This window comes from Lontra canadensis, unplaced genomic scaffold (assembly GCF_010015895.1).
Source record: "Lontra canadensis isolate GAN:19392208 unplaced genomic scaffold, GSC_riverotter_1.0 scaffold146, whole genome shotgun sequence".
Taxonomy (NCBI): Eukaryota; Metazoa; Chordata; class Mammalia; order Carnivora; family Mustelidae; genus Lontra; species Lontra canadensis.
In genome coordinates, this window is record NW_022631140.1 from 2,043,383 (window position 1) to 2,058,602 (window position 15,220).

General features: G+C 45.1%; 1 protein-coding gene across 1 annotated transcript in view; it reads left to right on the forward strand.

Moving 5' to 3' along the window:
- The window catches only part of COG7 (component of oligomeric golgi complex 7), an 80,105-nt gene that overhangs the window by 34,405 nt on the left and 30,480 nt on the right, over positions 1-15,220 (forward strand). Inside the window, exons 7-10 of the mRNA XM_032843960.1 lie at positions 1,819-2,017; positions 7,937-8,064; positions 9,259-9,413; positions 14,903-15,019. Of these exons, the coding sequence (XP_032699851.1) occupies positions 1,819-2,017; positions 7,937-8,064; positions 9,259-9,413; positions 14,903-15,019 (599 nt within the window). The remainder of the gene's footprint in view (positions 1-1,818; positions 2,018-7,936; positions 8,065-9,258; positions 9,414-14,902; positions 15,020-15,220) is intronic.

Genomic DNA, 15,220 nt, shown 5'->3' on the forward strand with positions numbered 1-15,220 from the left:
TAATTTTCTTTTAGTATTTGGTTGGCCTTGGTATCAGGTTAATGCTGGCTTCATAGAATGAGTTAGGAAGTGTTTTGTATTAGTTTGCCAGGACTGCCATAACTAGATATCACAGACTGGATGGTTTAAGAATAGAAATTTATTTTCTTATGGTTCCGGGAACTAGAAGTCCAAGATCATGGTATTGGCAGGGTTGATTTCTTCTGAGACCTCTCTCTGCTTGCTGGTGGCAGTCTTCTACCTATGCTTTCTTTCTATTGGTGTCTGTGTCCTGATCTTCTCTTGTTATAAAGACACCACTCGGATTGGATAAGGGCCCACCTAGATGACCCATTTTACCTTAATTGCCTCTTTAAAGCTCCTAGGTCCAAAGCTAGTCACACTCTGGGATACTGGGGATTTGGACTTCAACATGTAAATTTTGGGGCAACACAGTTTTTGATTACTGATTCTGCCTCCTTCCTAGTTAGTTATAGGACTATTCAGACTTTCTGTTTCTTCTTCAATCAGTTTTGGCAAATTGTGTTTCTAGGAATTTGTCTGCTTCATGTAAGTTACCTAATTTGTTGGCATATAATTGTTCATCATATTCTCTTATAATCCCTTTTATTTCTGTAAAATTGTAGTAAATGTACTCACCTTCATATCTGATCTTAGTAATTGAAAGCTTCTTTTTTTTGGTCAGTCTAGATACCAGGTTTGTCAGTTTTGTTGGTCTTTTCAAAGAACCTACTAGTTTTGTTGATTTTTAAAATTACTTTCTATTCTTTATTTCATTTACCTCTGCTCTAATCTTTATTTTTTCCTTCCTTCTGCTAACTTTGGGTTTAGTTTCTTATTTTTCTTTTTCCTTAATGTGTACAGTTAGGTTATTGATTTGAGATATTTATTCCTTTTTAATGTATGTGTTTAAAGCTACGAATTTCCCTCTTAGTGTTGCTTTTGCTGTGTCCCATAACTTTGGAGAAGTTGTGCTTTCATTTTCCTTCCTCTCAGGGTATTTTCTCCTAAAAATTTGAGTTTATTGATCTTACAGGTTTTAAGCTTACACCTTTTTTGGCCTTAGAGTTACCTGGGAATGGCGTTATATCTTGTTTTCATGTTTGTGCGTATTTAAGTTATGTTATGATAAAACAGCATTTTTATGATAAAAAAGCATCACAGACAGGGGTGTCCATCAGAACCCCTCTCTAAATGTACCGTGTACATTCTTCCAGTTTTGCCCATGAGAGATCAGTAGTATATGAAACAGAAAAAGAAAAGACTCTTAGCGAATAACTAAATCTGTAATCTTAAAGGCCCTGCACACACTCTTCCTGGTGGTCCTTAGACTAAAAGATAAATCCATCTTTACCAAAGATCTGTGTCAAGGGGAGAGGTGGCTGTGGGCTGCTCTGCAAATCTGGCTAGATGTCCTCCAGCCCTGACTCAGCGAATTGCTCTTCTTCAATTCCATTTTGTTCCCCAACTCCCACATACTCCCAGTTTCTGCACTGTCATCCACACAGTCTTCGCTGGCCAGTTTTGGGTGGCCATCTCAATACTCTGCGTGACAGATGGGGAAAGAGGCACTTGGGGCCAGTGATAGACATGAAGTAGCCAGTTGTTCTGGACAGGTTGCAAGTTCTGCCGGTTACTTGGCCTTCTGAGCTTGCTCAAGTTTGGGATAAGGATCGGTTGGGGCTTAAAGCTCTTGACCAGGTCACTTTCCAGTTGTTGGAGGGATTCCTCTGAGAGCAGCCCAAGAGACTGCTTCTTTAACAGGTGTGCTCCTCTTTGGCCCTGTGTGCTAATACCGATACCTCTGTCTCGCTGCAGGTTTTCAAGAACCCCCACGAGGTGGTGACCGTGCTGCTGATTCAGACTCTGGGGGCCTTGCTGCCCACTCTGCCCGACTGCCTCAGCTCCAGCCTGGAGAGGGCAGGGCCTGAGCTGGAGCTTCTCAAGCTGCTGGAGTTCTATGACGCCACCGCCCACTTTGCCAAGGGATTGGAGATGGCGCAGCTCCCCCACCCACGTAAACATTCCTTGTGGCTTGTCTTCACTTGCTCTTTTTGAAGCTTCTGGGGCCTGGGTTTTCCTGTCTTCTAGATGACTGATCTTGTAGAATTGGAAGGGATCCTTGTTTTCCTTCTCAGCAGATACAGAAGCCGCTTCCAGGAAAGCATGGCCATTGTGGAAATGGTTGTTGCCTGTTAACCAAGCCCAGTGCTACTAGGGGCTTTGTATGCTCTGCGAACGTGATGGGTACATCGGCAGGGGCTTAGAATATAAATGAGGTAGCTGGACATTGGTGGCCTTGAGTTGGCAGCCGGCTACATTGGGAGGGTGGAGTCCTGTTCCCTTTGAGGCATCATAAAACCTCAGACAACTCAACCTAAAAAGTAAGTTAAGAGAACAGATAGGTTAGAGGAGCTTTTTGATGGGGCACCAGCAAGTTCTTAAGGACAGGGAGGCTATGTCAGGACTAAGGGTGGTAACTGGGCATTTCCCCAGCTGTATCTGGGAACAAAGCACTCCTGATTCCTATTTGGGAACACAGCAGTGGTATGTTACCTGTGTCCCCTGTAAGTTAAAAGCATCATAAACTTTTAAGTAGCACAGATCTGGTGACACATGCTGCTGTCAAATCAGGAAATCGTTTCAGGAAGCTTTGTTCTGCCATTTGGCTGCTGTGTGTCACTACCTTGGTTTATTTAATAGTTATTCTCTTTAATTACATTTGTGTATAATTACTTTGTACATTCCAGGGAGTGTGTGTATTGTTCGAGTTCCGGATGAATCATAGGTGTTTTGGCTCATTCACTCGGCAGGTCTCGGTTGTGGGAGAGGCCTGGGGGATGTGGATAGCTTCCAGGGGACCGGGATGCGGGGTCCAAGTGGCTAGAGCATAGGACGTGCTGCCTTCTAGGGCCCAGTAGAATGAAGGTAGGGCAAAGTGCAGAAGGGCTGGTCGCCTTCCTCCCGCTGGTGAAGGACGTCCTTGAAGAAGAGAGGACCACCCTCCAAAGAAGCAGACGTGGAAGTGCTTTGTTAGCCAGCCACAGAAATTTTGATTTTTAAGGATTCCTATTGAGGTTTTCAAAAAAGTATTTCTTTAAATCTAAAAATACTTCAGAAACACACAAAAATAAAAATACAAGAGAATAAAAATGATTCACTACGCAAAAATAAAAATACAGAAGCATAAAAATGATTCATCACCTCAGCACTCAGAGAGAGCCTCTGGCAGCCTTCTGTTATATTTTCTCCCAGTAATTCAAATATAAATACACATTTTCCACAAATGGAAAATATATACATATGTAACCACTGTTAAAAATTTGGTGTACCTCCCCAAAATATCCTTATAGAGTAAGGACTTTTTTTCCCATTGTTTATCAAGTATGTTGCAGAAATATTTTCAAACTTTATATTTTGCCTTTAACATTGTTTCTATTTTAGTAATTAATGCATGTACATGGCATGATTAGAAATATATGAAAGATTTTGCAATAGAAAAATGAAATTTTTGAGATAATTTATTTTGTAATTAACAAATAACAGGCATTCATTATTAAAAAAAACAGAAAAGACAAAGAAGGAAGGTCATTCTCCATCTCCCATCTAAAAACAGTATTTTGTGTTATATCCATGTGCAGATTCTCTATGAATGACAGTGTCTCTGTATCCTTAACTACTTTTTTTAAAGATTTTATTTATTTATTTGAGATAGAGCGAGAGCAAGAGAGCATGCATTGGTGCGGGGGAGGTTGGTGGGCAGAGGGAAAGGGAGAAACAGACTCACCGGTGAGCAGGGAGCCTGATCTGGGTCGTGATCCCAGGACCCAGGATCATGACCTGAGCCTAAGGCAGACGCTTAACTGACTGAGCCATCCAGCTGTGCTTTAAATTTATTTATTTTTTTAAAGATTTTATTTATTGGGGCACCTGGGTGGCTTAGTCAGGTAAGTATCAGATCCTTGATTTTTGACTCAGGTCATTATCTTGGGGGGGGTGAGATTGAGCTGCACATCAGTCTCTGCTCAGTGGGGAGTCTGCTTGTCCCTCCCATCTACTCCTCCCGCCTCTCTCCCTCTCCCTCTTTCTCTAAAAGAAAGAAATAAAGAGATTCACAGACCTGTACCCCTGGGGGAAAAAAAATATATATATATATGTTTATAAAAAATAAAATTATAAAAAAAAAAGAAAGAAATAAAATCTTTTTTTTTGAAGGTTTTATTTATTTATTTGACACAGAGAGAGGTCACAAGTAGGCAGAGAGGCAGGCAGAGAGAGAGGGGGGAAGCAGACTCCCTGCTGAGCAGAGAGCCCAACGCGGTGCTCGATCCTAGGACCCTGAGATCATGACCTGAGCCGAAGGCAGAGGCTTAACTCACTGAGCCACCTAGGCACGCCAGAAATAAATAAAATCTTTAAAAAAATTTCATTTATTTGACAGAAAGCAGGAGCAGGGGGAGGGGCAGAGGGAGAAGCAGGCTCCCTGCTGAGCAGGGAGTGTGATGCGGGACTCGATCCCAGGACCCTGGGATCGAAACCTGAGTCAAAGGTAGACACTTAACGGACTGAGCCACTCAGGTGCTGCTCCTTAAATATGTTTTTTTTTTTTAAAAGATTTTATTTATTTATTTGACAGAGATCACACAAGTAGGCAGAGGCAGGCAGAGAAGGAGCGGGGGAAGCAGGCTCCCTGCTGAGCAGAGAGCCAGATGCGGGGCTCAATCCCAGGACTCTAGGATCACTATCTGAGCTGAAGGCAGAGGCCTTAACCCACTGAGCCACCCAGGTGCCCCCTTAAATATGTTTTTAATAAGAGTATTTTGTTACTGTATTAACCCCCTCAAATTTAGGGGGAGGGGAAAAAACTCTCAAATTTAATATTTACTCAATAATGTCACCTAAGATATGAATTTTTCCATTTGTTCTCCAAAAGTTTTTTTTTTTTTTTTCCACAGAAGTATAGCTGCTTCCCCACTTCTGCCTCCCATCAAGATCCGTTGATACACATTGTATCTGGTTGTCTTGTCTCTTTAATCTCTTAATCTGAAACAGTCATCTCATCTTTCTTTTGTCTTTCAAGACACCTCTTTGAAGAATACAGGGTAGTTTTCTAGTGGAATGTCCCATATTCTGGAACTGTCTGATTGATTCCTGAAGATTAAATTTAGATGAAATATTTTGGCAAGAATGCTGCATTGATGATGGGGTGTGTTTCCTGTGGCACCACGTCAGGAGACACTTAATGTCCAGTCATTGGTGATGGTTGGATTAATCACTTAGTAGATGTATCCACTAGATCTCTCCATTGTAAAGGTACTTCTCCCTCTTTGAAACTCATAAGTAATCCTTAGGGTGCCTGGATGCTTCATTCGGTTAAGCGTCTGCCTTCAGCTCAGGTCATGCAGGGTCCTGGGATTGAGTCCCACATCTGGTTCCTTGTTCAGCGGGGAGTCTCCTTCTCCCTCTGCTTGTCACCGCTTATGCTCTCTTTCACTCTCCACCTGTCTCTCAAATAAATAAATAAAATCTTAAAAAAATTAACCCATGGAGTGATGCCTTGAGCCCATAGAAATATGCTAATCCTCAAAAAATATTTACCCAGTGACTTTAGCTTCCATCGATAATCCTTGCCTGAATAAACTTTTACACTGCTGATTATAAAATGATGATTTCCTAATTCTCTGCTTCCTTCTACATCTATTTGTGGCCTTCTTTTAGAAAGAAGAGATTTCCCTTTCTTTCCTCACTTTTTAAAAAAGTTTTATTTATTTATGTAATCTCTGTACCCCATGTGGTGCTCGAACTCCCAACCCTGAGGTCAAGAGTCTCATGGTCTTCTGACTGAGCCAGCCTGGTGGCCCCTTTCCTCACTTTCATATCACTGTGAACTCCTGGATTCTTTTTTTACTCATTGTGTTATGATTTGTTGTTGCCACTATTCATTTTGATGCTTGAATTATTTCCAATTTGGTCAGTTGTTGCCCCTTTGGGCTGCCTCCTGGATCTTTTCAGCGTGTCCCCATCAGTCTTTAAGTGCATTCTTGCTGTTTGGCACAAACTGTTCCAGGAACACATACCTTCCCTGCCTCAGACCTGTGTTTTACCAAGGAGCCTGGTTTCTTCTAGTGGTAAATGGTATTTAGAGCAAGGTCTGGACACCGAGGGTACTCATTGTTGCTGGGCTTCTAGGGCCTTTTGTTGGACAGAGCTAGGAAATGCATATTTCTAGTTTGTTCCAAAGAATTAGAACAGTGGATTGTTCTAGATCATTCCAAAGCAGATCCACCACCACAGGTTCGTAGCTTCTGTCTTCCCACTTGCATCTCTGGTTCCCAACTTGTGTGTGTGTTTTGTATATGTAGATGCCCAGTTATTTTTCGTGACTGCTTTATAGATAGATCACAATGTGTTTAATTTATTCTATTCAACTACAAATGGACGAGTACTGGAATGCTGGATGCTGAGGTTGCTCTGCCGAGCAAAACCAGACTGTCCCTGCTGTCACCCATCATCTATTCCGGTGGGAGATAATCTAATGATCATAGTAATGGGTGTATAATTACAAAATGAGATGAGTACTTTGAAGAAAAACAAAGTGGTTCTAGGAGCATATGTGAGCCAACAAAGCCGATCGAGCCTGGTGACTTGAGCTGAGTGAGTCCTGGAAGAAAAACGGGGAGGTGACCAGATGCCAGAGGATAAGGGAGAACAAGATCCTTCCGGACAGAAGCATCGGCACATGACCGGAAGGGAGCCCTATGTGTCCGAGGAGCTGAGAGAAGGCTGGGGGCCAGGGGGATGGTGAAGGAGGAAAGCCTGGGGCAGTTAAAAATAAAAAGAGTTGGCTTTTATGGAGTGTTCCCACATGCTAGACACAGATTTTATGTAATCCCCACTAAGGTCTTATAAGATTGGTGCCTTTATTAATATTAATTTATAGTTGAGGAAACAGGCCTCCAGAGTTCCGTCATTGTACACAGTGACATAATAAGTAGGAGGCAGGGGAGCCTGGACAGAAGAACCTTCACTCGCCACTGCCTGTCTCTTTCACCTCCTCAGGTCAAGCCTGCGTGGGTCCTTGCAGGCTAGAGAAAAGATTTTGGATTCCCGCTGAGGCACTCAGAGGCTGATTAGGGACACGTCAGAAAGATTTCAGGAGGCAACCTGAAGGGGCCACCGCTGACCAAATTCAAAACAATTTGAGCGTCAAAGCGGATAATGACAATAGTGGATCATAACACCATGAATATGGAAGAATCCACGAGTTCATGGGATTTATTATATTAAAGAGAGCGAGAAAGGAAAATCTTTTCTTTATAAGAGAAGATCTGCAAGTAGATCTAGAAGGAACAAGAGGATTAGGAAATCATTTTATAAACAGCAGTGTAAAAGTTTATTCAGGCAAGGCTTATCAGTGGATTCTGAAGTCACTTGGGTGTCAGTATTCAGCCTAGAAGCTGAGTTGCTATGTCTTGGAAGGTGCCCATTTCGATTTTTGGTACAAACATGCTTTGTAATTTTTTTTTTTTTATGTAGGCGAATATAGGAATTTTGGGGATGCCTAGTATATGAGGTATCCTGTCTCTAAAGTCCTGGAAAAATATTCAAGCAGACCCTTTTCTCTGTAGCACTTCTGGAACTGGCTCTTGACTAGAGTTATCATTTGAAGTGATTCTTAGCCACGGTGGGTTGTGGGATGCAGGGAGTTGGCATCTTTAACAGTGCTCTGGACAAATCACACCCAGAGCCCAAGTTCCTCCAAGTTATTTACTGAAGTGATTGCTGCAGTTTCCACGAACAGCCACAGCCCATTAACAAAATGCAGTCACCCCTAAGGTGAAACCAGACAAGTTCCAGCAGAGTACCATCACCCGTTGCTTTCCAGCAATTTTGGCCCCTTTGTTCATTATCGATTTTAATTTTTGATCCCCTCAAGATGAGTACAACCTGGTGAAAGTCACGGAACTGGTGGAGGCTGTGTATGGTCCATACAAACCCTACCAGCTGAAGTACGGCGACCTGGAAGAGAAGAGCGTCCTCATCCAGATCAGCGCGGTGCCCTTGGTAATGGCCCAGTCCCACCGGTGGCCGGGCAGGGAGCCTCTGGTTTGCCAGCCCCAGGGAGGGGGTTGGGGTGCAAAGACTGGGAATGGGGGGCCGGCAAAAAAACAGGCTCTAAGTACCCAGTGGACTCTTGCAATCCAGGTGTAAAATGAGACTATGGAGATGCTACTGATTTTCTATTTAAAATCTCAAATAAAGGTCCAGCAGAATGAGAAGCTTAAATATTTGAGGGGAAAGTTGATGATCTCCCAGATAATGAATTCTTACTATGGCAGTCTTGCGTCTGAGCTGAAGGCCGACGCCTAATGACTGAGCCACCCAGGCGCCCCCTTCTTTTTCTTTTTTTTAGTTGATGAGCATTTACTGAGCACTTACTGCATACTGACATTACTTTAAGTGCTAGAAACTAGAAAAGCACGAACAAGTGGTGTTTTCTGCCCTCGAGGAGTTTATAGTCAGGGTGATATTTTGAGACTGGAGAATCAGGGAAGAAACCCTTTTCTCTGTTGTCCTCTCTTGGTTGCTGTCAGTGGTTTCTGGCCCTGAGAAGCAAGGACCAATCCGTGATCTTAGACTGGGCTTCTCAAAGCCTCACAGAGCCTGGGTGCAGATGAGCACAGGAGCCGAGCACTCAGGAACGGTGCCCCAGGGGCAGGTTCACTCGGGTGGGCCTCCGAGGGTGAGGGAAGGCATTCCCGTTGCCAGTATTAGGGTGATCTAGCATGACGCGAGTTGACATTTAAGAGCAGATCTCACACTAGTTAAACTCTGCTGCCTCCTGCCATTTTTCCGTTTTCTAGTGATGTGCCTAGAAAGTCCGTTCCGCCTCAGTTACATTCTTGCCCCTGAAGGAAGATTTTCCTTTCGCTGCATTCTTTTGGAGTGTTCGATACAGAGGATTTGAATTCTAGCTTTAGAGCCAGAGGGGAGATGCCATCTTAATTCGCGTCAGAAAAATAGAAAAGAGGTGAAAAATGGAAGGCTTTTCCCCCATGGATTGGTGTGTGTGATCTTACTGGCCACGTAGATGTCCTGCCCTTGGCTCGGGCTCTGGAAGAGCTCCGCAGCTTGGGGCTGCGTTTCTGCTGCCTGACCACGCGCCGGGAGGTTTGGAAATTTCCTCCATCTTAATGTTGTCTGTTCATCTGTTCTTGAGTCTGAGGCGGCCCTCATTTGTCCATGTTTGCTGACCAGGAACACGGGGAGGTCATTGACTGCGTGCAGGAGCTGAGCCACTCCGTGAACAAGCTCTTTGGCCTGGCTTCTGCCGCCGTCGACAGATGTGTCAGATTCACCAACGGCCTGGGGACCTGCGGCCTGCTGGCAGCACTGAAATCCCTCTTTGCCAAGTAAGGCTGGGTGTGGGGACAGGTCACACAGCGGGTGCTGTCTGCCCCAGTTAAAAATGCGTGTGTTCTGCCTTCCTGCTCTGAGCCCTGGAGTAGCACATGTGCCTGAGCCCGGGGCAATCTTTTTTAAAGATTTTATTTATTCGAGAGAGAGAGAGACAGAGATAGTGGGAGAGAGCATGGGTGGGGAGGAGAGGGAGAAGCAGGCTCAGTACTGAACAAGAAGCCTGACAGGGGGGTCAGTCCCAGGACTCTGGGATCATGAATTCAGCTGAAGGCAGACACTTAACCAACTGAGCCACTCTCAGGCATTCCCTCCACCTACTCCCCGAAGGGGCAATCTTTGTTTTTATCCCCCTGAGGGGGCAATCTCAAGGATATTCCTTGTAGCACCATTAACGATAGTGGAACATTTGAAGCAGCCTGAATGTCCATGAATTTGGCAATGACTAAATAATGTACATGTTCATACGAGGGAACTCTGTTTGGCAGTTACAGCCTTAATTAGATCAACGTATATCCACATTGATGGATCTCCAAAATATGGTGTCCAGTGGAAAAAAGTTGCAGAATATTATGTAGAGTCCAATACAGTATGTAAAAAGAACATACAAAAAATAAGGTATATTTTCCATAGTGGGGTTCAGCGAGCTTTTTCCTCAGAGGGCCCGATGGTAAGCATTTTGGCTCTGTGGGCCTTGCAGTCAGTAGAGACTTTTGTAAATGACACGTAAATGAATGGGTGTGACCGTATTTCAGGAAAACTTTTACAAAAAAGTTGAAAGTACCAATCCCTGTTCTGGATCTATTTTAATGCTTTAACATGCGTTATATATTCCTGTAGAATGGGTGTCAACAAACTAGCTCATGAGCCGATTGGGATGCAACCATGCCCCTTCACTTACCTATGGTCTATGAAGGTAGAGGTCAATAGTTAGGACAGACCTTGGGTTTTGCAAAGCCTAAAATATCTGGACCTTAGCAGAAAATTTTGCTCAGCCCTGATGTGTGGAACGTTAGGCCATAAACTCAAAACATCGGGGGGATGGGGAGGCGGGGAAGGAGTAGGGTGGTGTTCATAGGGAATTCAGCTTTATTTGTTGTTTTCTGACTTTTAGAAGAGGAGCATATGTTCACACATTTCTTATGTAAAATTAAAAAGATAAGATGAAAAAAATATAAACAAGCTAAGTGAAGGAAGTCAGTCATAAAAGACCATGTGTTTTATGATTCTGCCTATAGGAAGTGTCCAAAACAGGCAAGTCGATAGAAACAGAAAATTGATGGTTGGCTCGGGCTGAGGAGAGGTGGGCACCTGGAGGGGTTGGGGGTGACTCCTAAAAGGGACAGGGCTGCTTTTTCGGGCAATGAAAATGTTATGACGTTGACTGTGGTGATGGTCACATAGCTCTGTGACAACGCTGAAAACTGTTGAATTGTGCTCTTTAAATGGGTGAATTGTGCAGTGTGTGAATTACATCGCAGCAGAGCTGTGTGAAGGAAGAAAGAAGAGGACGCGAAGTGACATTTAGTTAGAAGACAGAACAAGCGAGCAGGCTGTGTGAGGCTGGATTCTCGGACCTGCACAGTCCAGGCGCCACGGCCCGCAGGTGGTCAGAGCTCCAGTCTCCGGCTTCCACACAGGCACATTCTCGGGCTCTCCAAAGCCCTTCTCTTGGTAGCTTGTTCTAGATTATAGTTGCCCTCAGTCTTAAGAAATTTATTTTTATTTCTTATTTTGTTTTAGAGAGAGGGAGTGCGTGCAGGCTTGGGGTGGGGTGAGGGGCAGCAGAGAGAGAGAGAATCTTAAGCAGGCTCCGTACTCAGCATGGATCCTCACGTGGGGCCTGATCTCACGACCCTGAGATCATGACCTGAGCCAAAAGCAAGAGCCAGATGCTCAACCAACTGAGCCACCCAGGTGTCCCACAAGAATTTTTTTTTTTTCTTAATTGAGCAGAATGCTGTTTTCCTATAGTAAGTTCAGGGAGCTCTTGTCATTCCAGAAATACTGGGCACGCCACTGTGAGCTCTGAGGTCCGTGGAGCCAGAGCTCTCGGTCACCGCAGCAGGTGGTCAGCACCATCGGAGGGCAGCTCAGGGTGGAGGCAGTAGGGCCACCAAGGACACAGGCGCTGCTCTCAGATCGAGGAGTAACCAGATAAATCCAGATGTGTGCCCGTAGAAAGAGAAGTATGAGCAGTAAGTCTCATTGGACAGAATTGGCCAATTTCTGTCTCCACCACTAACCAAGATTTTGTGGATAGAAAGAACTTTTTTATTGGGATCTAAAAATTTTATTATGAAATAACAAAAATAATACATTAGAGTAATTTTTTTAAAAATTTATTTATTTATTTATTTATTTATTAGAGAGAGAGCAAGCGAGAGAGAAGGAACACAAGCAGGGGGAGTTGGAGAGGGAGAAACAGGCTTTCCGCTGAGCAGGGAGCACCATCTGGGGCTTGATCCTAGAACCCTGGGATCATGACCTGAGCTGAAGTCAGACACTTAACAACTGAGCTACCCAGGGGCCTGCATTAGAGTAATTTTTAAAAAACACGTAAAGGTATAAAAATGTGAAAGTCTTCCTCCCACCCTTAGTCTTTCTGCTAAAAAATATCCACTTTTTTTTTTTTAAAAAAGATTTATTTATTTGACAGACAGAGATCACAAGTAGGCAGAGAGGCAGGCAGAGAGAGAGGAGGAAGCAGGCTCCCCGCCGAGCAGAGGGCCCAATGCGGGGCTCGATCCCAGGACCCCTGGTACCATGACCCGAGCTGAAGGCAGAGGCTTTAACCCACTGAGCCACCCAGGCGCCCCAAAATACCCACTTTTGAACATTTTGCTTTTATTCCTTCAAAAGAAGATGTTCAGCCCTTTCCTCCGTACTTTAAAGGAGTTTTTAAATCAACCTTAACTATTGTATCTTTTTTTTTAAAGATTTTATTTATTTATTTGACAGAGATCACAAGTAGGCAAAGAGGCAGGCAGAGAGAGAGAGAAGAGGAAGCAGGCTTGCCGCTGAGCAGAGAGCCCGATGCAGGGCTCAATCCCAGGACCCTGGGATCATGACCTGAGCTGAAGACAGAGGCTTTAACCCACTGAGCCACCCAGGCGCCCCATCCCTTACTATTGTATCTTGAGGAACTAATGTGTATAAGGCTGTTCCTCTCTCTCATCTCCTGCTCTTCTCAGCTGTTGTGAGTGAGGTAGTTCTTCTGTTGGTTATTTAGATTCCTTAGTTTAAAAAAAAAAATAACACAAATCTATATTAAAAATTCAAACTGTAGAGAAGGGCCATGGTGAAACTAGGTCACCTCGAGAAGGGAAGATTTGGAAGCTACCCCAGCAGCTGCTGTCTGTAAAATAGGGCAATCAGTGTGACGCTAACCCGAGCGGGGTAGAGATGGGACACCGTTCAGTCATACGGAGGGGTATTGGGGATGGCAGGACGGAGCATGGAGGGGAGGCAGGAGGGGCCTGGCCTAACGTGAACCAGGGTGAGGTCGAAGAGTATAACAAGTGAGAAGGGGTTTCAGAATCAGGGGCTTTCCAGCTATGCCGGGAGTGTGGGCTCTGGTGTTGGAGCCCTGCCAGGCTCTGATGCTTACTGCTTGGGATGTCTTGGTGTCCTGACGTCTTTTCTCCGAGTGATGAGGCTCTCCCCGTGGCATTCTTGGCTAGTAAGTGCAAGCAGGTAATTAAAGCCCCCAACACAGCGACCCTTACGTGGTGGAGACACCTGGAGATGTTGATCGTGAGAGAGAATTGGAAAATCTGGGGATAAATGTGATGAAAATGTGATGTGATACACAGTGTGGCTGAACTGGGGACCCGCCCTCCCGCCCCCGCTCCAGTGCTCTCCTGCCTACTCTGCAACCTGGGAACGCTGTCATGAGCTGCTACCAAGCAGGTCCATCGGCGGGTCGCACACTCTTGTAAGACACGTTTGTCATAGTCGAGGGATGGTGGCCCAGTTGTTCAACCTGCCGCTGAAGCACGATTATGTTCCTCAGCATCCCTCTGTCAGGTGGTCCTTGAGGCCCCTCCCCATCCACCAAGGACCGATCTCCCCAAGAAAACTGTCTTCAGGGCTGTGCCCTGTGGGGCACAACCCACCTTCCTTACTTAGGGTTTGTGGTTTGGGAAGGGAGCAAGGTCAGGCTTCTTGTGATGCACACAGGTGTCCTGGGTTTTCAGGGAGCCTCGTGGTTTCCAGAGAATAAGACCCCTGCTCACCTGTGTCCTCCTCATCATACCCTCCCAAGGACGTGCACACATTCGTTCATGTTCGAGGAAGTGTATGTCCTCAGAAAACAACGCCACCCCACATCAGCTTTCCTTTTATTCTTTTCAAAGAACTTTTGTATATATTATTTCATCTATTTAGTTTTTAAAGATTTTATTTATTCATTGGCAAAAGAGAGCAAGCTTGCGCGAGAGGAGGGAGAGGGACAAGCAAACTCCTCACTGAGCGTAGAGCCCGATGTGGGGCTCAGTGTCATGACCCAGAGATTGTGTCATGACCCAGAGATTGTGACCTGAGCTGACACCCAAGAGTCCGACGCTTAACTGACTGAGCCACCCAGAAACCCCTATTTCATTTATTTGATCATCACAATTCCTTGAGGTAATGTAGAAGACACCATTCATTAAGTCCATTTTAAAGATGAGAAAACAGTCCCAGAGACACCCAGATACTTTCTCAGGGCCCCAGTGCAAGTCTTGCATTCATCCAGGAACTGTTCCCAGGTGTCTCTTTTGTTCCCAGCTCTGAGCTCCTTCCTGGGGACACTTATGAGCCACAAGGACATAGTCCCTGTTCCTCCGGAGCTTCTAACCTGGTTACAGCACATACATTAAACACACAGGAAAGAAGCGATGGACTTGTACTTGTGCTGGGTGCTGGGCAGGGAAGCAGCTGGGGTCTGGGGGAGCAGACAGCAGACTGGCGGGAGGGAGATACCTCAGCTTCGAATCCATTTCACATCCTGTGCCATTCAAGCCGGGAACCTGCCTGCTGTGGAGCTTGGCTGTTTAATCTAAATTGGGGGCGGGGAGGGGGCCGGGAATCCTGCAAGAGTACCCTGTGCATTGGCGAGCTGCCTTACAGTATGCTGGGTGGCGGTCAGGTATCATCATGGGCCTGTGACATGTCAGGACAGTTCTTTGGGCCAGGGAGTCATTTCTCAGCACCACTTCTCACCTGGTGGGTCACCAGAATCTTCGTCTTAGTGGTTCTCCCCTTCTGTCTCGTCTTGAGCATCTCTCTTAAATCGCCCTTCCAGGTGAGAAAGATGGTCCGGCCATACAGAGAAGACCCTGCTGTGGTCAGATTTTACAGGCTAACTGACTCCTTGGTGGGAGCCTCTAAAGATGCTCTCAGGGTCCTTAGCCCTTTTCCCAAAGCCACATGATTTCAGGTGTCTTTAGAGCCGAGGAGTTTATGACAACATCCCTGTCGGGTTTTTTTTCTTTCCGCATAGGTACGTGTCTGATTTCACCAGCACTCTCCAGTCAATACGAAAGAAGTGTAAGCTCGATGATATTCCTCCCAACTCACTTTTTCAAGAAGATTGGACAGCTTTTCAGAATTCCATCAGGTAAAAATGAGGGCTGTAACTTAAATGTGTGCCCCATGTAGTAGGCAGAAACATGCATCCTAGAATACGTAAAATTGATGAGCATGTTTTGTTTTTTTTTTAAAGATTTTATTTACTTATTTGACAGACAGAAATCACAAGTAGGCAGAGAGGCAGGCAGAGAGAGAGAGGGGGAAGCAGGCTCCCTGCTGAGCAGAAAGC